This window comes from Panulirus ornatus, chromosome 46 (genome assembly GCF_036320965.1).
Source record: "Panulirus ornatus isolate Po-2019 chromosome 46, ASM3632096v1, whole genome shotgun sequence".
Classification (NCBI taxonomy): domain Eukaryota; kingdom Metazoa; phylum Arthropoda; class Malacostraca; order Decapoda; family Palinuridae; genus Panulirus; species Panulirus ornatus.
In genome coordinates, this window is record NC_092269.1 from 37032112 (window position 1) to 37055340 (window position 23229).

Here is a 23229-nt window from a genome sequence, read left to right on the forward strand (position 1 = left end):
TGAAAACTTACCTTTGTAGCACATTGAATGTTTGGATGTTGTAGACAAAAGTGCATAGTCATAGCTCAGTATCCATTTTGTAAGAATATTTCTGGATAAAAAGAATACTGTATTGTCAGATATTTTTCATATTTTGCATTTGAAATGGACTCATAAGTATTGATCTGAAGTCCTTTTGTTAATAATCATTGTTCTTTACCAAAACCAACCTTTTTTTACTCACAGATGGAAAACATTGGAGACAGCCGTCAATGACAGGTGGCGGCAAGTGGCAGGGAGGTCTCGTGAGGTCACGCCACTTACCCCAGCTCAGCTGGCATCCTCGGTGTCACCACCCTGGGAGAGGGCGACCACCAGCAACAAAGTGCCTTATTATATCAAGTGAGTTCTAAGGAAGTGGGTGTTCATTTGATAAGATAATATGGCCAAAAATGAAATATTGTTAATCAGTAAGAGTTGAAATGAAGAAATATAATGTAACTGGAGGCAGAAAGGGAGAATAACATTTTTTATTTGTTGATTGTAAGAAAAAATGACTGAAAGCTCAAGAAAATACTTTGCCTAATTACAAAACAAGTTAGAATGAAATGAGAGTGCATTAAAATTGTGGAATATTATCATGGGTATTTTTATATTTTATGGATGCTTTTAGGTGAAAGTATAATGGTGTGAACCAAAGTCGAAGGAAATGAAAGTTGCATCAGTATGTACATGATGATGTTCATTCAGGAAAATGAGTGGGGTAGATTGGAAAAATTGTTGGTCCCTTTATGTTGTTTGTGAAGTTTTTCTCAGTCTCGGTGCTGTTTTCTTTTTCCAGGCCTTTTCTTGTCCTCCCTAATTCTTCTTCCTATGGTCCTTGCAAATAATCTCAAGTCATACCTGTTAGTTCTCCCCCAGATGTCTTTTAGGGCTTCTCCCATAGTGTCCTCAGGTCACCCTCAGATCTTGTCCAGGTATTCCCTAGGTCTTATTAAGGCATTCTTCAGGTCCTCCACAGGTCTTCCCCAATTTTTCTCCATTTTTCCAGGTTACTCTCATAGCAAGTGAGTATGGTACAGGGGATGCTCAGGCAAGCAAAACAGCTGCCATTCCGACAAAGACGATACTGGAATATATTTGTCTGTCTGAAATGAGAGAGAGAGAGAGAGAGAGAGAGAGAGACGTTCCAACAAATATCAGGACTAATTTCATTATTCAGAAATCTGTTACTGAGAGATACATAGAAAGTGAAGTTGATTTTTATAATGCATTGTGTTTGCCTTTAATATTTGCTTTGTCGCTGTCTCCCACGTTAGCGAGGTAGCGCAAGGAAACAGATGAAAGAGTGGCCCAACCCACCCACAAACACGTGCATATACATACACGTCCACACAAACAAATATACATACCTATACATCTCAATGTATACATATATATACACACACAGACATATACATATATACACGTACATAATTCATACTGTTTGGCTTTATTCATTTCCCATCGCCACCCCACCACACATGAAATAACAACGCCCTCCCCCCGCATGTGTGCAAGGTAGCGCTAGGAAAAGACAACAAAGGCCAAATTCGTTCACACTCAGTCTCTAGCTGTCATGTAATAATGCACCGAAACCACAACTCCCTTTCCATATCCAGACCCCACACAACTTTCCATAGTTTACCACAGATGCTTCACATGCCTTGGTCCAATCCATTGACCGCACGTCAACCCCGGTATACCACATCATTCCAATTCACTCTGTTCCTTGCGCGCCTTTCACCCTCCTGCATGTTCAGGCCCCAATCACTCAAAATATTTTTCACTCCATCTTTCTACCTCCAATTTGGTCTCCCACTTCTCCTCGTCCCTTCCACCTCTGACACATATATCCTCTTGGTCAATCTTTCCTCACTCATTCTCTCCATGTGACCAAACCATTTCAAAACACCCTCTTCTGCTCTCTCAACAACACTTTTTATCACCACACATATCTCTTACCCTATTCTTACTTACTTGATCAAACCACCTCACACCACATATTGTCCTGAAACATCTCATTTTCAGCACATCCACCCTCCTCCACACAACTCTATCCATAGCCCACACCTCGCAACCATATAACATTGTTGGAACCACTATTCCTTCAAACACCCATTTTTGCTTTGCGAGATAATGTTCTCGACTTCCACGCATTCTTCAACACTCCCAGAACTTTCGCCCCATCCCCCACCGTATGATTGACTTCCGCTTCCATGGTTCCATCCGCTGCCAAATCCACTCCCAGATATGTAAAACACTTCACTTCCTCCAGTTTTTCTCCATTCAAACTTACCTCCCAGTTGAATTGTCCCTCAACCCTACTGTACCTAATAACCTTGCTCTTATTCACATTTACTCTCAGCATTCTTCTTTCACACACTTTACCAAACTTAGTCACCAGCTAATGCAGTTTCTCACACAAATCAGCCACCAGTGCTGTATCATCAGCGAACAACAACTGACTCACTTCCCAAGCTCTCTCATCCACCACATACTGCATACTTGCCCCTCTTTCCAAAACTCTTGCATTCACCTCCCTAACAACCCCATCCATAAACAAATTAACCATCCATGGAGACATCACACACCCATGCCGCAAACCTACATTCACTGAGAACCAATCACTTTCCCCTCTTCCTACACGTACACATGCCTTACATCCTCGATAAAAACTTTTCACTGCTTCTAACGACTTGCCTCCCACACCATATATTCTTAATACCTTCCACAGAGCATCTCTATCAACTCTATCATATGCCTTCTCCAGATCCATAAATGCTACATACAAATCCATTTGCTTTTCTAAGTATTTCTCACATACATTCTGCAAAGCAAACACCTGATCCACACATCCTCTACCACTTCTGAAACCACACTGTTCTTCCCCAATCTGATGCTCTGTACATGCCTTTACCCTCTCAATCAATACCCTCCCATATAATTTCTAAGGAATACTCAACAAACTTATACTTCTGTAATTTGAGCACTCACTTTTATCCCCTTCGCCTTTGTACAATGGCACTATGCAAGCATTCCGCCAATCCTCAGGCACCTCACCATGAGGTGCTTTGCTTTGAAGAATGTATGTGAGAAATACTTAGAAAAGCAAATGGATTTGTATGTAGCATTTATGGATCTGGTGAAGGCATATGATAGAGTTGATAGAGATGCTCTGTGGAAGGTATTAAGAATATATGGTGTGGGAGGCAAGTCGTTAGAAGCAGTGAAAAGTTTTTATCGAGGATGTAAGGCATGTGTACGTGTAGGAAGAGAGGAAAGTGATTGGTTCTCAGTGAATGTAGGTTTGCGGCAGGGGTGTGTGATGTCTCCATGGTTGTTTAATTTGTTTATGGATGGGGTTGTTAGGGAGGTAAATGCAAGAGTTTTGGAAAGAGGGGCAAGTATGAAGTCTGTTGGGGATGAGAGAGCTTGGGAAGTGAGTCAGTTGTTGTTCGCTGATGATACAGCGCTGGTGGCTGATTCATGTGAGAAACTGCAGAAGCTGGTGACTGAGTTTGGTAAAGTGTGTGGAAGAAGAAAGTTAAGAGTAAATGTGAATAAGAGCAAGGTTATTAGGTACAGTAGGGTTGAGGGTCAAGTCAATTGGGAGGTGAGTTTGAATGGAGAAAAACTAGAGGAAGTGAAGTGTTTTAGATATCTGGGAGTGGATCTGGCAGCGGATGGAACCATGGAAGCGGAAGTGGATCATAGGGTGGGGGAGGGGGCGAAAATTCTGGGGGCCTTGAAGAATGTGTGGAAGTCGAGAACATTATCTCGGAAAGCAAAAATGGGTATGTTTGAAGGAATAGTTGTTCTAACAATGTTGTATGGTTGCGAGGCGTGGGCTATGGATAGAGTTGTGCGCAGGAGGATGGATGTGCTGGAAATGAGATGTTTGAGGACAATGTGTGGTGTGAGGTGGTTTGATCGAGTGAGTAACGTAAGGGTAAGAGAGATGTGTGGAAATAAAAAGAGCGTGGTTGAGAGAGCAGAAGAGGGTGTTTTGAAGTGGTTTGGGCACATGGAGAGAATGAGTGAGGAAAGATTGACCAAGAGGATATATGTGTCGGAGGTGGAGGGAACGAGGAGAAGAGGGAGACCAAATTGGAGGTGGAAAGATGGAGTGAAAAAGATTTTGTGTGATCGGGGCCTGAACATGCAGGAGGGTGAAAGGAGGGCAAGGAATAGAGTGAATTGGATCGATGTGGTATAGCGGGGTTGACGTGCTGTCAGTGGATTGAATCAAGGCATGTGAAGCGTCTGGGGTAAACCATGGAAAGCTGTGTAGGTATGTATATTTGCGTGTGTGGACCTATGTATATACATGTGTATGGGGGGGGGGTTGGGCCATTTCTTTCGTCTGTTTCCTTGCGCTACCTCGCAAACGCGGGAGACAGCGACAATGTATAATAAAAAATATAAAAAAAATATATATATATATATATATATATATATATATATACAAAGACATATACACATTTACATATTCATACTTTCTTGCCTTTATCCATTCTTGGTGTTACCCCACCCCACAGGAAACAGCATTGCTACCACCTGTTTCTGCAAGGCAGCGCCAGGCAAACAGACAAAAAAGACCACATTCGTTCACCCTCTGTCTCTAGCTGTCATGTGTAATGCACTGAAACCACAGCTCCTTATCCACATCTAGGCCCTACACACCTTTCCATGGTTTATTCCAGACACTTCACATTCCCTGGTTCAGTCCATTGACAGCACATCTACCCCGGTGTTCCACATTGTTCCAATTCACTCCATTCCTTGCATGAATCTCACCCCCCTGTATGTTCAGGCCCCGATCGCTCAAAATCTTTTTCACTCCTGCTTTCCACCTCCAATTTGGTCTCCCGCTTCTCCTTGTTCCCTCCACCTCTGACACACACAGCCTCTTTGTCAACCTTTCCTATTTCATTCTCTTCATATGTCCAAACCATTTCAACACACCCTCTTCTGCTCTCTCAACCACACTCTTCTTATTTCCACACCTATCTCTTACCTTTTTCATTACTTACTTGATCAAACCACCTCACACCACATATTGTCCTTAAACATTTTATTATAATTTTGATTTAGTGTTACAGATAGAGGCACTGAAGAAATGTTTACAAATTGTACAAAAGAATATTGTTGTGGTGGTAAATGTATGAGCATCATTGTACCAGAAAAGAGTAGACAGGCCATTTCTGCATAGATTTTTGAGGCCATTAGGTTAGTGAAAATTGCTTGAATGAGTCATATATTGCTTTAATAGTCTGTAAGTACTTTACTTTGATGATATATGTCAGTGAAAATTGGTATGTTTTATTAATGTTAAAATTTTTTCAGCCATGACCAGGAGAGTACCCACTGGGATCATCCTGTCATGATGGACTTATTAGACTCTCTCACAGAGTTCAACCACATCAAGTTCTCTGCCTACCGCACGGCCACAAAACTGCGGATGCTACAGAAGAAACTAGCACGTAAGTTACAGCTGCAGCGAAGATGCACAATGTTGATTTTGAATGTTAATTATTCAATCTACTGTAGGGCATGGAACTAAATTGTGCAAAATTTTCCATCAACAGTGGATCGTGCCAAAATGCAGACGGCCACAGACATTTTTGATGAGCACGGTCTACGTGGTCAAAATGACCGCCTGATCGATGTGGGTGATATGGTAGTGGTGCTTTCGGCCCTATATGCCAACATTGCTGCAGATCATCCTGAAGTTAACACCACCTTAGCCATGGACCTATGCCTGAACTGGCTTTTGAATGTGTATGATAGTCAGAGAACAGGTCAGATGAGAGTGCTGTCCTTCAAGATTGGACTTGTGTGTCTCTGCACGGGACACCTTGAAGAGAAATACAGATGTATGTAAATGTTTACTAGGCAATTGATTTTTACTTAAAGAGTTTTAAATGGTAACACAGTTATTATGAATTTCTATTGTGAGAAAGCCCCGAGTTATTTTTTGAATGTGTAAGTTACATTAATATGAATTGTGTAACATTCTGGTATTGTAAGGAGGTACATAATCTCTCTACAGTGGGTAAAAAGCATGGAGAAAAAGATTCTGAAGTTTTGTGTCATGGGAGTGTTAAGTGTTGAGTAGATTTTGTCACCCCACTGTTTGAAGTGAGGCAGTTAGGGTGAGTTATTACACAGATAACATCACTAACAAGTACTGACTTGCAGACATGTTCCGGTTGATTGCTGACCCCAACCGCCTCGCAGATCAGCGAAAGCTTGGTCTCCTACTACACGACTGTGTACAGGTTCCTCGGCAGTTAGGTGAAGTAGCGGCCTTCGGTGGATCCAACATTGAACCATCAGTACGAAGTTGCTTCACCAAGGCTGGCAAAGACAGAGAAACAGTTGAGGTCAGGAAATAGTGTTGGTGAATACAAAAGTTTGAGACATCAGTGCAACAGAAGAGTAGTTTGAAATACGTTCATGTGTAGTTTGTGCTAGAGAAGGAATACTGAAGTGAATGCAATGGTTCTTTTCTGTTACCATGCGAGAGAATTTAAGAAATAGCCATTAGATTAAACATCCTCTTTTTTTTCACTGTCTCCCGCATTAGCGAGGTAGCACAAGGAAACAGATGAAAGAATGGCCCAACCCACCCACATACATGTCCACATACACACATAAACATACCTATACATTTCAACGTATACACATATATACATACACAGACATATACATATATACACTTGTACATAATTCATATTTGCTGCCTTTATTCATTCCCACTGCCACCACACCACACATAAAATGACAACCCCCTCCCCCCCGCATGCGCACGAGTTAGCGCTAGGAAAAAACGACAAAGGCCACATTCGTTCACATTCAGTCTCTAGCTGTCATGTATAATGCACCAAAACCACAGCTCCCTTTCCACATCCAGGCCCCACAAAACTTTCCATGGTTTACCCTAGACACTTCACATGCCCTGGTTAAATCCTTTGACAGCACGTTGACCCCGGTATACCACATTGTTCCAATTCACTCCATTCCTTGCATGCCTTTTACCCTCCTGCATGTTCAGGCCCCAGTCGCTCAAAATCTTTTTCACTCCTGCTTTCCACCTCCAATTTGGTCTCCCACTTCTCCTCGTTCCCTCCACCTTTGACACATATATCCTCTTTGTCAATCTTTCCTCACTCATTCTCTCCATGTAACCAAACCATTTCAGAACACCCTCTTCTGCTCTCTCAACCACACATCTCTCTTACCCATTCATTACTTACTCGATCAAAACACCTCACACCACATATTGTCCTCAAACATCTCATTTCCAACACATCCACCCTCCTCCACACATCTCTATCTATAGCCCACGCCTCGCAACCATATAACATTGTGGAAACCACTAGTCCTTCAAACATACCCATTTTTGCTTTCCGAGATAATTTTCTTGCCTTCCACACATTTTTCATCGTTCCCAGAACTTTCGCCCCCTCCCCCACCCTTTGCCTCACTTCCGCTTCCATAGTTCCATCCACTGCCAAATCCACTCCCAGATATCTAAGAGACTTCACTTCCTCCAGTTTTTCTCCATTCAAACTTACCTCTCAATTGACTTGTCCTGCAACCCAACTGTACCTAATAACCTTGCTCTTATTCACATTTACTCTCAGCTTTCTTCTTTCACACACTACCAGACTCAGTCACCAGCTTCTGCAGTTTCTCACCCGAATCAGCCCCAGCGCTGTATCATCAGTGAACAACAACTGACTCACTTCCCAAGCCCTCTCATCCACAACAGACTGCATACTTGCCCCTCTCTCCAAAACTCTTTCATTCACCTCCCTAACAACCCCATCCATAAACAAATTAAACAACCATGGAGACAGCATGCACCCCTGTCGCAAACCGACATTCACTGAGTACCAATCACTTTCCTCTCTTCCTATTCATACATATGCCTTACATCCTTGATAAAAACTTTTCACTGCTTCAAACAATTTTCTCTCAAACAACTTTCCTCCCACACCATATATTCTTACTACCTTCCACATAGCATCTTTATCATATGCCTTCTCCAGAAGCATAAATGCCACATACAAATCCATTTGCTTTTCTAAGTATTTCTCACATACATTCTTCAAAGCAAACCCCTGATCCACACATCTACCACTTGTAAAACCACACTGCTCTTCCCCAATCTGATGCTCTGTATATGCCTTCACCCTATCAATCAATACCCTCCCATATGACTTCCCAGGAATACTCAACAAACTTATACCTCTGTAATTTGAGCACTCACCTTTATCCCCTTTGCCTTTGTACAATGGCACTATGCATGCATTCTGCCAATCCTCAGGCACCTCACCATGAGTAATACATACATTGAATATCCTTAACAACCAGTCAACAACACAGTCACCCCCTTTTTTTTTTTTTTAATAAATTCCACTGTAAAACCCACTGCCTTGCCAGCTTTCATCTTCCGCAAAGCTTTTACTACGTCTTCTCTGTTTACCAAATCATTTTCCCCAACCCCTCTCACTTCACACACCACCTTGACCAAAACACCCTATATCTGCCACTCAATCATCTAAGACATTCAACAAACCTTCAAAATACTCACTCCATCTCCTCACATCACCACTACTTGTTATAACGTCCTCATTTGCCCCCTTCACCGATGTTCCCATTTGTTCTCTTGTCTTGCACACTTTATTTACCTCCTTCTAAAACATCTTTTTATTCTCCCTAAAATTTGATGAAACTCTCTCACCCCAACTCTCATTTGCTCTCTTTTTCACCTCTTGCTTCTCTTGAAATTAATTATTTTTAGAAGACATTCCTGATTTAACAAATGTTAGAGTTTTGATATTTTTCAAGTTTAACATAGGTCATAAAAAGTAAATGTACTTTGTCATTGACAGGCCGTGCATTTCCTAACATGGGTACAACAAGAACCCCAGTCACTCGTGTGGCTTGCCGTCCTACACCGTGTAGCTGCTTCAGAGAACATTCAGCATCAGGTAGGAATGAGTTTTATTCCATAGCACCAATAGAGGTGTCATTAACATGAAAGCATATCATTTTACATTTTCTTGACTATAGTTTTGATGGTTATTTATGATCACATTTGAAGACCACAAAGGACAGTTAGTGGAAAGTGCAGGATAAATGTTTCAAACAGTAACCCATTAGTCGCATGTCTCATTTTTTTATTTTTTTTTCACTGTGCAGGTGAAATGTAACATCTGCAAGGCCTACCCAATTGTTGGTTTGAGATACCGTTGTCTGAAGTGCCTCAGCTTCGACATGTGCCAACGGTGCTTCTTCGACGGTCGTAGTGGCAAAAGTCACAAGATTACTCACCCTATGCACGAATACTGCACGGCGGTGAGTCTTTCATGGGTGCAATAAAAGATTGAGACTCATCGGAAGTGACACCATTTTCATGCGTCACAGTGTGCTGGAATTTGAAGTTACAGTAAATGCAGTAATCATTATGAATTTAATAGTATCAAGTGGTTTTTGTTGTTGTTGTTTTATTATACATAATTGCTGTTTCCCAGGTCTTTCAGGGAAAATGAGGGCAAATGAGAGTTGGAGTGAGAGAGTATCATTGAATTTTAGGGAGAATAAAAAGATGTTTTGGAAGGAGGTAAATAAAGTGCATAAGACAAGGGAACAAATGGGAACTTCAGTGAAGGGAGCTAATGGGGAGGTGATGACAAGTAGTGGTGATGTGAGAAGGAGATGGAGTGAGTATTTTGAAGGTTTGTTAAATGTGTTTGATGATAGAATGGGAGATATAGGGTGGTTTGGTCGAGGTGGTGTGCAAAGTGAAAGGGTTCAGGAAAATGATTTGGTAAGCAGAGAAGAGGCAGGAAAAGCTTTGCGGAAGATGAAAGCCCGCAAGGCAGTGGTAAGGATATTTAATGTATGTATGACTCACGGGTAGGTGCCCGAGGATTGGCAGAATGCTTGCATAGTGCCATTGTACAAAGTGAGTGCTCAAATTACAGAGGTATAAGTTTGTTGAGTATTCCTGGTAAATTATATGGGAAGGTATTGATTGAGAGGGTGAAGGCATGTACAGAGCATCAGACTGGGGAAGAGCAGTGTGATTTCAGAAGTGGTAGAGGATGTGTCGATCAGGTGTTTGCTTTGAAGAATGTATGTGAGAAATACTTAGAAAAACAAATGGATTTGTTTGTAGCATTTATGGATCTAGAAAAGGCATATGATAGAGTTGATAGAGATGCTCTGTGTAAGTTACTAATATATGGTGTGGGAGGCAAGTTGTTAGAAGCAGTGAAAAGTTTTTATCGACGATGTAAGGCATGTATACGTGTATGAAGAGAGGAAAGTGATTGGTTCTCAGTGAATGTTGGTTTGCGACAGGGGTGTGTGATGTCTCTATGGTTGTTTAATTTGTTTATGGATGGGGTTGTTAGGGAGTGACAAAGTCTCTCTCATTTGCCCTCTTTTTCACCTCTTGAACCTTTCTCTTGACCTCCTGCCTCTTTCTTTTATACATCTCCCACTCTGTATTATTTCCCCGCAAAAATCATCCAAATGCATCTCTCTTCTCTTTCACTAATAATCTTACTTCTTCATCCCACCACTCACTACCCTTTCTAATCAACCCACCTCCCACGCTTCTCATGCCACAAGCATCTTTTGCACAAGCCATCACTGCTTCCCTAAATACATCCCATTCCTCCCCCACTCCCCTTACCTCCTTTGTTGTCACCTTTTTCCATTCAGTACTCAGTCTCTCCTGGTACTTCCTCACACAAGTCTCCTTCCCAAGCTCACATGTACATATTCATACTTGCTTGCCTTCATCCATTCCTGGCACTGCCCTGCCCCACAGGAAAACAGCATCGCTATCCCATGCTTCAGCAAGGTAGTGACAGGTATACAGACAAAAAGGCCTCATTCGTTCACACTGTGTCTCTAGCTGTCATGTGTAATGCACCAAAACCACAGTTCCCTATCCACATCCAGGCCCCACAGACTTTTCCATGGTTTACCCCAGACGCTTCACATGTCCTGGTTCAGTCCATTGACAACATATCAACCCCAGTATACCACATTGTTCCAGTTCACTCTATTCCTTGCACGCCTCTCACCCTACTGTATGCTCAGACCCCGATCACTCAAAATCTTTTTCACTCCATCCCTCCACCTCCAATTTGGTCTCCTGCTTCTCCTTGTTCCCTCCACCTCTGACACATATGTCTTCTTTGTCAATCTTTCCTCACTCATTCTCTTCATATGTCAAGTCAGGTATAAAAAAAGATAAATACTTTTTCAGACAACTGCTGGTGAAGATGTGAAGGATTTCACTAAAGCACTGAAGAATAAATTCAAGTCAAAGCGATCTCTACAGAAGCACACAAAGAAGGGTTATCTACCTGTACAGACAGTACTGGAGGTAAGAAATGTAATCATCATGGTTTGAAGTGTTTGTTTAAAACTCCAATTTACAATTTTTTGTTGTATGGTTTTTAGATATGACATTTTAAGTTGTTGGTATAATAATTTAGGCATGCTTTTAAAATTGCTTTGATATTTTATTGAAGAGGAAGAAAAATAGAGAAAATACTTTGCCTCATCATCAGTGAGGAGTAGCAGAGAATGGCTCAGGTGTGCAAAATATTTATGAATGATTCTTCAAAATTTAGAAATTTTTATGACTCATAAAAGAGAGGGAGTATGAAATATTTCCCAGAAAGTTTGACACGTGAGAAGGCAGTCACATTATTGCTGCCATTTTGTTCATTGTAAAGAATGAGTGTAAGAAATGAAGAGAAACTGGATGGAGCATCAATTAAGAAAGTGATTACCCCAATCATGGGAGATACAGAAACATGCTATGCAGATAGAGGCTTAGAGAAATGTACAACATCAAAGAGGGGCAAAGACTCGATTTCAGTTGGGAACTAGACATGGATTGTAGATGGACTCAACTACGAGTGTGTACTTGTATTCATGAAATGACCAATCCTAAACAGTTGTGTCAAGATTGGTGTATAGAGTAACATGAATGGTGTAAGGAAAACTTATAAGAGGGGACTGGAGACGAGGTGGTTGGAAAATTTTTTTAAGGGTGTACGAAAGTTTTGGTGAAATAAGTAGGCAGAAGGGGAGGGGAGATATGGAAAGAGATGAGGGATAAGAGGATTTATGAATGGTAGAGGGTTTCTAATCATTAATTGGGTTGCATGGAAGTTGGATGGATGCATTTGAAACCATTTGACTGAGAAAGCCTGTTGGAATAGGTAGAAAAGTAGTGCAAACTATGTTTGAAGTTAATGGTGTGATTCAATGTTTAAATGCAAATTTTCATTGAAACAGAAATTTTAAGATTTTATGGCTCCTGTATTTAGGAGCTTAAATCAAAGTAAAATACAATAGAAATTATGGTCCATCTAAAGAGATGTGACGTAATGTACCCCATTTCACCTGTGACACATGCAAATCCAATTCTGTAATATTCTTGTAGGGCGATCCATTGGAATCACCCTCCCCATCCCCTCAGCACAACGTCACCAGTCAAGACATGCATTCACGTTTGGAGCTGTATGCTTCTCGCCTGGCGGAAGTGGAGCTGCGAACCAACTCAAACTCTACGCCTGACAGGTTTGAGGACACTTGTTTGGTCAAGAATGGAATTAGTGTTTAAGATTGTTGTGATATATAAAGCACAGGTTCAGCCATAAGCAATGTGTTATATATTTTGTTTTTCAGCGAGGACGAACATGGATTAATCGCTCAGTACTGCCAGTCACTCAGCTCTTCTGACGCCCCATTGCCTGTTCCGCGTTCACCCCTGCAAATTATGGCTGCCGTTGATGCAGAACAAAAGGACGAATTGGAGCAGATGATCAGGTTTGTTTTGCTTCGAGTATATAGTGCTTTGTTTTGGACTTATGGAGTGCTGGCTAAGTAATGATTTAACCATCATTAAAAGAAGTTACTAACATCACATGATGCATCATTTGGCGTTGTCTCAAACATGAATTTGGAAAGGAGTTGACATGAGGAAATAAATACATTTTACATCTTAACAGATAAGATTATGTTTTTGTTTTTGACCTCCAGGGCACTCGAAGAAGAGAATAGCGTCCTTCAGGCAGAATATGACCGTCTCAAGTCTCAGCAGCCTGTTGGATCTCCTCCTGACGATGGTTTAACGAGTCAGCGTTCTGAAGCAGACATGCTTGCAGAGGCAAAACTTCTCCGTCAGCACAAGGGACGGCTAGAGGCTCGAATGGGTATCTTAGAAGAGCATAACAGGCAGCTGGAAGCTCAGCTCCATAGACTGCGGCAGCTGTTAGGAGAGGTATGAATACTTGCCCTCTTTCTCTATGGACACATGTGAATCACAAAAAGTTTAGGACAGTGGAAAAAGAAACATGAAAGGAAAAACATGCAGACATTCATTTTGCTTTCACAGCCTGGTGGTACGAGTTCACCCAACAAATCTGGGACTCTTCAAACCAAATCAGTCACAGCTAGTCAGTTGGCCATGGATTCTCCTGCCAAAGTCAATGGACACTCCAGCCAAGGTGAGAAAGTGTAAAAAAATAAAAAAAAAATTTGTAAATAATGTCATAAGGTGGTTGTAATAGTAGATTGGAAATGAGTGAAATTTAAGAAGCTCATTCTAGTGTGGGCTTTCTTGTGTCTTAACGTGAGTGTTGCTTGAAGCAACAGAGACATGGTACTAACATGGTGTTGGACTCTCTCTGGCCAACGTGGTTGCACAGGAGGTGCTACCAGTGCTTACGATGGGTTAGAGCAAATGAGCGAGTACGTACGTCCGCCACCCCCTCCCATGGGAAGTGTGGCCCACGTGGGCAACCTCTTCTCTCGTGCAGGTACAATTGGCACCCCTGCATGATTGGAAGTGATCTCCCAATATTTTGAATGTTTGCCCGTATTGAATGGTGTACATCGTGCTCGTCTTGCGTCCTCCTCTACATCGCACGTGAGACGAGACAGTTTGTAAAGGCATTTCTTGTAATGTCCCATTAGAAACTGTATTGCCAATAGATTTCTGTTGGTGAATTTTTGTCATCCCTAACTACGTAGGTTAAGTTTAGATTTGCATCATTAATTTCCGCATGAATTGGAAGTAACTGTATTTCAAAATATGCATGTAGAAAAAAGATTTTAAGATAAGGTATCAGTTCGCCTGCATAGTTGTATTTTTTTTTTCTTTTTGAAGAGTAAAGTTAATGCTGTATTGCTATTTTGTAATTGCATTTTGATGTTTGTTGTAAAACAAAAGAAATTCCTTCAGTGTTAGTCATCTTTAGTTTCACATCTGTGATCATTTGCGTGGAGTTTCAGTAGTTGTCGTAGTAATAGAAATAATTATTTTCTGTCTAATATTCCTTATGATATATTCATTCTTCTAAACTTTCACCGTTTCCCACTCTAGCAAGGTAGCATGAAGATGCAGCCACTTTTGTTTGTGTGCTGTCTGTGCATCGGGCATAATGAACCAGCCACAACCCCTCGTCCACACAAAGGCCTTACAAATCCTCTCATTCCCACTGACCACTTAATATACCCCCATTCAGCATCTCCACAGCAAGTGCTCCCTATACGTGGCATCTCTCCAACACACTGCTTTCTGCATATGGCTCACACTTGCAATTTGAGGTCCTGAGTGTTTGAAACTTTTTTAACTGCATCCCATTTCCAATTTTGTTGTCTTGCACCACACACACACACACACACATTCCCTCTGTCAATGTATCTTCACTCATTTTATTTGTTGTTTGAATCCATTTCAACACACCCTCATAAGGTATGTGTATGATACTCTACCACACTGGCCCTTATCATATCTTTTCTGAGTTAATCAGCCTTCCTCATGCTTTGCACTGACCCCGAAACATTTCAACACCTCACCCCAATTTCATAGATTGTCATCTAGAGCCTATGTTTCATATCCATATGACACTGTTGGGACTATGTCATGTCCATGTTGGCCCTCCTAGGTAGTGATCTCTCGTTGCACATGTATCCTAGTACTTTAGGATATTTGCCTCTTCTTGCTTTCAATTACTTACTTCAGCTATATTCACTTATAGCTCTCTAAAACACTTCATGTCCTGCAATTTCCCTTCATTACAATTCCCACCCAAATTACATTTGGCTCTGCACAGCTTAAAATTGCCATTAATCAGATTTCTCATATCATTTGTTCTATGGAAGTCAAAAATAAGTGATTCTACTTCAGTTTAGTGTTGTTATAATCAAATTACAAATGACTTGTGTTCCAAGTTTCACTACTCGAAAGTGTAGATTCATTCTTGTCTCCAAGACCCTTGCATTCCCATCTTTTACCAGGTCAGTAAAGAAATAAAACATTAACAGTGACATCACACACCCGTGCTGCAGGTGCATGAGCACCTGAAACTAGGGGACATTATAGGTAGTGCAGGGCCTATCACTTCCTTAAATTTAAAAAGAAAAACAGAGAATTTGATGGTGTGTGTGTATATATATATATATATATATATATATATATATATTATATTTTTTTTTTTTTTTTTTTCATACTATTTCGCCATTTTCCCGCGATAGCGAGGTAGCGTTAAGAACAGAGGACTGGGCCTTTGAGGAATATCCTCACCTGGCCCCCTTCTCTGTTCCTTCTTTTGGAAAATTATATATATATATATATATATATATATATATATATTGGTTCTCAGTGAATGTAGGTTTGCGGCAGGGGTGTGTGATGTCTCCATGGTTGTTTAATTTGTTTATGGATGGGGTTGTTAGGGAGGTAAATGCAAGAGTCCTGGAAAGAGGGGCAAGTATGAAGTCTGTTGGGGATGAGAGAGCTTGGGAAGTGAGTCAGTTGTTGTTCGCTGATGATACAGCGCTGGTGGCTGATTCATGTGAGAAACTGCAGAAGCTGGTGACTGAGTTTGGTAAAGTGTGTGGAAGAAGAAAGTTAAGAGTAAATGTGAATAAGAGCAAGGTTATTAGGTACAGTAGGGGTGAGGGTCAAGTCAATTGGGAGGTGAGTTTGAATGGAGAAAAACTGGAGGAAGTGAAGTGTTTTAGATATCTGGGAGTGGATCTGTCAGCGGATGGAACCATGGAAGCGGAAGTGGATCATAGGGTGGGGGAGGGGGCGAAAATTTTGGGAGCCTTGAAAAATGTGTGGAAGTCGAGAACATTATCTCGGAAAGCAAAAATGGGTATGTTTGAAGGAATAGTGGTTCCAACAATGTTGTATGGTTGCGAGGCGTGGGCTATGGATAGAGATGTGCGCAGGAGGATGGATGTGCTGGAAATGAGATGTTTGAGGACAATGTGTGGTGTGAGGTGGTTTGATCGAGTAAGTAACGTAAGGGTAAGAGAGATGTGTGGAAATAAAAAGAGCGTGGTTGAGAGAGCAGAAGAGGGTGTTTTGAAATGGTTTGGGCACATGGAGAGAATGAGTGAGGAAAGATTGACCAAGAGGATATATGTGTCGGAGGTGGAGGGAACGAGGAGAAGAGGGAGACCAAATTGGAGGTGGAAAGATGGAGTGAAAAAGATTTTGTGTGATCGGGGCCTGAACATGCAGGAGGGTGTAAGGAGGGCAAGGAATAGAGTGAATTGGAGCGATGTGGTATACAGGGGTTGACGTGCTGTCAGTGGATTGAACCAAGGCATGTGAAGCGTCTAGGGGTAAACCATGGAAGGCTGTGTAGGTATGTATATTTGCGTGTGTGGACGTGTATGTACATGTGTATGGGGGGGGGGGGGGTTTGGGCCATTTCTTTCGTCTGTTTCCTTGCGCTACCTCGCAAACGCGGGAGACAGCGACAAAGTATGAAAAAAAAAAAAAAAAAAAAAAATATATATATATATATATATATATATATATATATATATATATATAGAAAGGGTAGTGAGTGGTGGGATGAAGAAGTAAGAGTATTAGTGAAAGAGAAGAGAGAGGCATTTGGACGATTTTTGCAGGGAAAAAATGCAATTGAGTGGGAGAAGTATAAAAGAAAGAGACAGGAGGTCAAGAGAAAGGTGCAAGAGGTGAAAAAAAGGGCAAATGAGAGTTGGGGTGAGAGACTATCAGTAAATTTTAGGGAGAATAAAAAGATGTTCTGGAGTGAGGTAAATAGGGTGCGTAAGACAAGGGAGCAAATGGGAACTTCAGTGAAGGGCGTAAATGGGGAGGTGATAACAAGTAGTGGTGATGTGAGAAGGAGATGGAATGAGTATTTTGAAGGTTTGTTGAATGTGTCTGATGACAGAGTGGCAGATATAGGGTGTTTGGGTCGAGGTGGTGTGCAAAGTGAGAGGGTTAGGGAAAATGATTTGGTAAACAGAGAAGAGGTAGTAAAAGCTTTGCGGAAGATGAAAGCCGGCAAGGCAGCAGGTTTGGATGGTATTGCAGTGGAATTTATTAAAAAAGGGGGTGACTGTGTTGTTGACTGGTTGGTAAGGTTATTTAATGTGTGTATGACTCATGGTGAGGTGCCTGAGGATTGGCGGAATGCGTGCATAGTGCCATTGTACAAAGGCAAAGGGGATAAAAGTGAGTGCTCAAATTACAGAGGTATAAGTTTGTTGAGTATTCCTGGTAAATTATATGGGAGGGTATTGATTGAGAGGGTGAAGGCATGTACAGAGCATCAGATTGGGGAAGAGCAGTGTGGTTTCAGAAGTGGTAGAGGATGTGTGGATCAGGTGTTTGCTTTGAAGAATGTATGTGAGAAATACTTAGAAAAGCAAATGGATTTGTATGTAGCATTTATGGATCTGGAGAAGGCATATGATAGAGTTGATAGAGATGCTCTGTGGAAGGTATTAAGAATATATGGTGTGGGAGGCAAGTTGTTAGAAGCAGTGAAAGGTTTTTATCGAGGATGTAAGGCATGTGTACGTGTAGGAAGAGAGGAAAGTGATTGGTTCTCAGTGAATGTAGGTTTGCGGCAGGGGTGTGTGATGTCTCCATGGTAGTTTAATTTGTTTATGGATGGGGTTGTTAGGGAGGTAAATGCAAGAGTTTTGGAAAGAGGGGCAAGTATGAAGTCTGTTGGGGATGAGAGAGCTTGGGAAGTGAGTCAGTTGTTGTTCGCTGATGATACAGCGCTGGTGGCTGATTCATGTGAGAAACTGCAGAAGCTGGTGACTGAGTTTGGTAAAGTGTGTGGAAGAAGAAAGTTAAGAGTAAATGTGAATAAGAGCAAGGTTATTAGGTACAGTAGGGTTGAGGGTCAAGTCAATTGGGAGGTGAGTTTGAATGGAGAAAAACTGGAGGAAGTGAAGTGTTTTAGATATCTGGGAGTGGATCTGTCAGCGGATGGAACCATGGAAGCGGAAGTGGATCATAGGGTGGGGGAGGGGGCGAAAATTCTGGGGGCCTTGAAGAATGTGTGGAAGTCGAGAACATTATCTCGGAAAGCAAAAATGGGTATGTTTGAAGGAATAGTGGTTCCAACAATGTTGTATGGTTGCGAGGCGTGGGCTATGGATAGAGTTGTGCGCAGGAGGATGGATGTGCTGGAAATGAGATGTTTGAGGACAATGTGTGGTGTGAGGTGGTTTGATCGAGTAAGTAACGTAAGGGTAAGAGAGATGTGTGGAAATAAAAAGAGCGTGGTTGCGAGAGCAGAAGAGGGTGTTTTGAAGTGGTTTGGGCACATGGAGAGAATGAGTGAGGAAAGATTGACCAAGAGGATATATGTGTCGGAGGTGGAGGGAACGAGGAGAAGAGGGAGACCAAATTGGAGGTGGAAAGATGGAGTGAAAAGGATTTTGTGTGATCGGGGCCTGAACATGCAGGAGGGTGAAAGGAGGGCAAGGAATAGAGTGAATTGGAGCGATGTGGTATACAGGGGTTGACGTGCTGTCAGTGGATTGAATCAAGGCATGTGAAGCGTCCGGGGTAAACCATGGAAAGCTGTGTAGGTATGTATATTTGCGTGTGTGGACATGTGTATGTACATGTGTATGGGGGAGGGTTGGGCCATTTCTTTCGTCTGTTTCCTTGCGCTACCTCGCAAACGCGGGAGACAGCGACAAAGTATAATAAAAAAAAAAAAAATATATATATATATATGTATATAGGGATATCTTGGAAGTAGATGAAATGGTGGATTAATGATTCATGTTCATTAATCATTTCTTTATTTTTCTGCCATACCCAAGTGCCATTTTAGGAGGTAGTGTTAAGAATAGAGAAGAACAGCTGCACTCAGTCGCATCCATTCCTTAGTTGTCATGTAAAATGCACCAGAACAAAAGCCCTTTATCCAGGACCAAGCCCCATGGTTTAGTCCGTTGACAGCACGCTGTCTTTCACATACCACATCATTCCAATGCCCATTCACACCATTTATCTTCCTGCATGTTCAGGATTATCTTTCTAAGTATTTTGCTTCTCTTCAACGCACCTTACAAAAATGAAATGACATTAAGATTAAAAAAGAATGGCTGAAAATGTTGAAGCTTTATTGATTAGTGTAAAATTGTAAAAATAGGTTAGAATGGTTAACATGATTAAAGAAAACTTGATATGTCTGAGTACAGTAAAATTGTAAAAATAGGTTAGAATGGTTAACACAATTAGAGAAAACTTGATATGTTTGAGGACAATCTGTGGTGTGAGATGACTTGGTCATGTAAGTAATCATGGGGTGAGAGAGAGAAGGGCGATAGTAGGAAGAGTGTGGTTGGAAGAGCTAGAAAGGTTATAAAGGGGCAAAGGAGACCAAACTAGAGATGGATATGCAGGAGGTGCATGGGATAGAGTGACTTGGAGCAGTGAGGTGCTATGTGTCGTAATTGGACTGAACAAGAGGACATGAAGAGAAATGGAGAAACCATGTAATGATCCAAGGTGCTGTATGTGGATGGGTAGGCTGTGGTTTTGGTGCATTGCACATGACAGCTAGAGAATAGTTGTAAGGGCATGCAGCCTTTATTTCTTTGTCTGTTTGTAGTGCTAACACAGGAAACAACCAACAAGTATGATAAATATGTATGTATTCTTTGGTGGAAGCGAGGTTTTAGGAAAAGAGGAAATAATATGGGTGAGATGAGGGTGGTGAAAGTATGAGAGGTTTGAAGAGACATGTTTGGTGGAGGCAAGGTTTTAGGAAGAGGAAATGACATGGGTGAGATGAAGGTGATGAAAGCATGAGAGATATAAAGAAAAAGCGGGAAAATTGAGTTGGAATGAGGTGATAGCGAATGAAATGGGTTAGGAATGGCAAGATTTAGGGAAGCAGTGCTGGCATGTGTGAGAGAAATGTGCATGGCATTTGGAAAATAGGTAAGTGAGAAAGGGTGGTATTGAGTGGTGGGTTGAGAAAGTAAAGTTGCCCATGAAAGAGGAATGCAAATGATAAGGAAGTATATGAAAGGAAATAACAGAAGATCTAGAAGAAAGTGCATGAAATAGAGGGCACCTGAGAGTTTGGGTAAGTACACTTTGTGGATGAAATCGTTTCTTGAAAATAAGGTTACTTGTGCGAAAAATGTTAAAGAAATGGGAACATTGGTGGGGGGGGGGGGGCAAATGGGGAAGTGGTAACAGATTGTGAGGAGATGAACTGAGTAATGTGAGTCTATATGTTGTGGCAGATGTAGGGTCGGAGATGTATGCAAAGTAAGTCATGAAATATGAGGAGGTAGAGCTATAGAAAGCCTTGGGTAAGATGAAAAAGCAGCTGGAGTATTGCAGTTGAATTTAAGAAAAGATGTATCTGTGTTGTTGATTTGTTAGTTATGACTTTTAATGTAGTGCCATTGTATAAAGACTAGGGGTCAAAGATAAGTGTTCAAATTATTGAGGTATAAGTCTCTCTTGAGTGTAATGTGTACAGGAGGAGAGCACCAGACTGGGAGGAGGAGGAATGTGCTTTAAGTGTTGATGTGTGGCTCAAGAGTTTTTTAAGAAACAGGATGATTGTATATAGTATTTATAGATCTTGAAGAAAATGGATTTGTATGTAGCATTTATGGATCTGGAGAAGGCATATGATAGAGTTGATAGAGATGCTCTGTGGAAGGTATTAAGAATATATGGTGTGGGAGGCAAGTTGTTAGAAGCAGTGAAAAGTTTTTATCGAGGATGTAAGGCATGTGTACGTGTAGGAAGAGAGGAAAGTGATTGGTTCTCAGTGAATGTAGGTTTGCGGCAGGGGTGTGTGATGTCTCCATGGTTGTTTAATTTGTTTATGGATGGGGTTGTTAGGGAGGTGAATGCAAGAGTTTTGGAAAGAGGGGTAAGTATGAAGTCTGTTGGGGATGAGACAGCTTGGGAAGTGAGTCAGTTGTTGTTCGCTGATGATACAGCGCTGGTGGCTGATTCATGTGAGAAACTGCAGAAGCTGGTGACTGAGTTTGGTAAAGTGTGTGAAAGAAGAAAGTTAAGAGTAAATGTGAATAAGAGCAAGGTTATTAGGTACAGTAGGGTTGAGGGTCAAGTCAATTGGGAGGTAAATTTGAATGGAGAAAAACTGGAGGAAGTAAAGTGTTTTAGATATCTGGGAGTGGATCTGGCAGCGGATGGAACCATGGAAGCGGAAGTGGATCATAGGGTGGGGGAGGGGGCGAAAATCCTGGGAGCCTTGAAGAATGTGTGGAAGTCGAGAACATTATCTCGGAAAGCAAAAATGGGTATGTTTGAAGGAATAGTGGTTCCAACAATGTTGTATGGTTGCGAGGCGTGGGCTATGGATAGAGTTGTGCGCAGGAGGATGGATGTGCTGGAAATGAGATGTTTGAGGACAATGTGTGGTGTAAGGTGGTTTGATCGAGTAAGTAACGTAAGGGTAAGAGAGATGTGTGGAAATAAAAAGAGCGTGGTTGAGAGAGCAGAAGAGGGTGTTTTGAAGTGGTTTGGGCACATGGAGAGAATGAGTGAGGAAAGATTGACCAAGAGGATATATGTGTCGGAGGTGGAGGGAACGAGGAGAAGTGGGAGACCAAATTGGAGGTGGAAAGATGGAGTGAAAAAGATTTTGTGTGATCAGGGCCTGAACATGCAGGAGGGCAAGGAATAGAGTGAATTGGATCGATGTGGTATACCGGGGTTGATGTGCTGTCAGTGGATTGAATCAGGGCATGTGAAGCATCTGGGGTAAACCATGGAAAGCTGTGTAGGTATGTATAGTTGCGTGTGTGGACGTATGTATATACATGTGTATGGGGGTGGGTTGGGCCATTTCTTTCGTCTGTTTCCTTGCGCTACCTCGCAAACGCAGGAGACAGCGACAAAAAAAAAAAAAAAAAAATCTTGAAGAAGCATATGTTGGGTTTGAGAGATGTGCCTTTTGGAAGGTCTTTCAAATCTATGGTTTAGATGGAGTACTATTATAATCATCGAGAAGATTTTGTAAGGAGATTAAGGTGTGTGTGTATGAGTACTAATGTTATTAATGTGTGTGTGTGTGTGTGTGTGTGTGTGTGTGTGTGGGGGGGGGGGGGGGGGGGGGGGGGGGGGGGGGGCTGCCTATTAAGAGAATCATTTGTTGATTGTTGATGACACAGAACTGACATCAAGAGCTCAAGTTAGTGACTGAAAATGTGTGAAAGAAGGAAGTTGAGAGTAAATAAAAGATAGGTTGAATAAGGCAGAGGTTAGTTAGGGAGTGTAGAGAAATTAAAGTAAATTGTTTTAGTTACCTTGAAGTGGACATGGAAGCAAAAGTAAATCATTGGGTGGGTGAGAATGTTATGAGAGCATTGAGGAAAGAGATGTCGTTTTATGGGAAGGCAAAAATTACTGCTTGAAAGCAAAGTAGTCCCGACAATGGATGCATGTGAGGCACGGGCTATAGTTGATGTTGCATGGAGGAGGAATGTTGTAGAAGTGAAACAGTATGTGGTTTTATCAAGGATAAGAGATAGGTGTGGTAATAGGAAGAATGTGGAGGAATAGCTTGTGATGAAATGTTTTGGACAAGTGGAGACAATGAGATAGGTTGAAAAAGAGGTTATGTGTTAGAAGTGGATGGGACAAGAAGGGGGAGAACAAATCAGAGATGGAAGGACATAGTGCATAGTCAGGGCCTAAATGCAAGAGGGTCCAAGGCGTGCATGATATGGATTTAAGAGTTGTGAGGTGTTATATACCAAGTGACATGGCAGCAGACTGACTTAGGTTTTAGGAGGGACCTGGGGGGGAACCATGGGATGGTCTGTAGGTCTTGGTTTTTGATTACTGTTGAGGGAGTTGTG

The 23229-nt window shown here is 41.7% G+C and overlaps 1 protein-coding gene across 1 annotated transcript in view; it reads left to right on the top strand.

Moving 5' to 3' along the window:
- The window catches only part of LOC139763232 (uncharacterized), a 110898-nt gene that overhangs the window by 82478 nt on the left and 5191 nt on the right, over positions 1-23229 (top strand). Inside the window, 12 exon segments of the mRNA XM_071689114.1 lie at positions 226-381; positions 5368-5504; positions 5610-5897; positions 6223-6407; positions 8925-9023; positions 9235-9390; positions 11318-11437; positions 12509-12645; positions 12754-12894; positions 13108-13348; positions 13463-13574; positions 13776-13886. Of these exon segments, the coding sequence (XP_071545215.1) occupies positions 226-381; positions 5368-5504; positions 5610-5897; positions 6223-6407; positions 8925-9023; positions 9235-9390; positions 11318-11437; positions 12509-12645; positions 12754-12894; positions 13108-13348; positions 13463-13574; positions 13776-13886 (1883 nt within the window).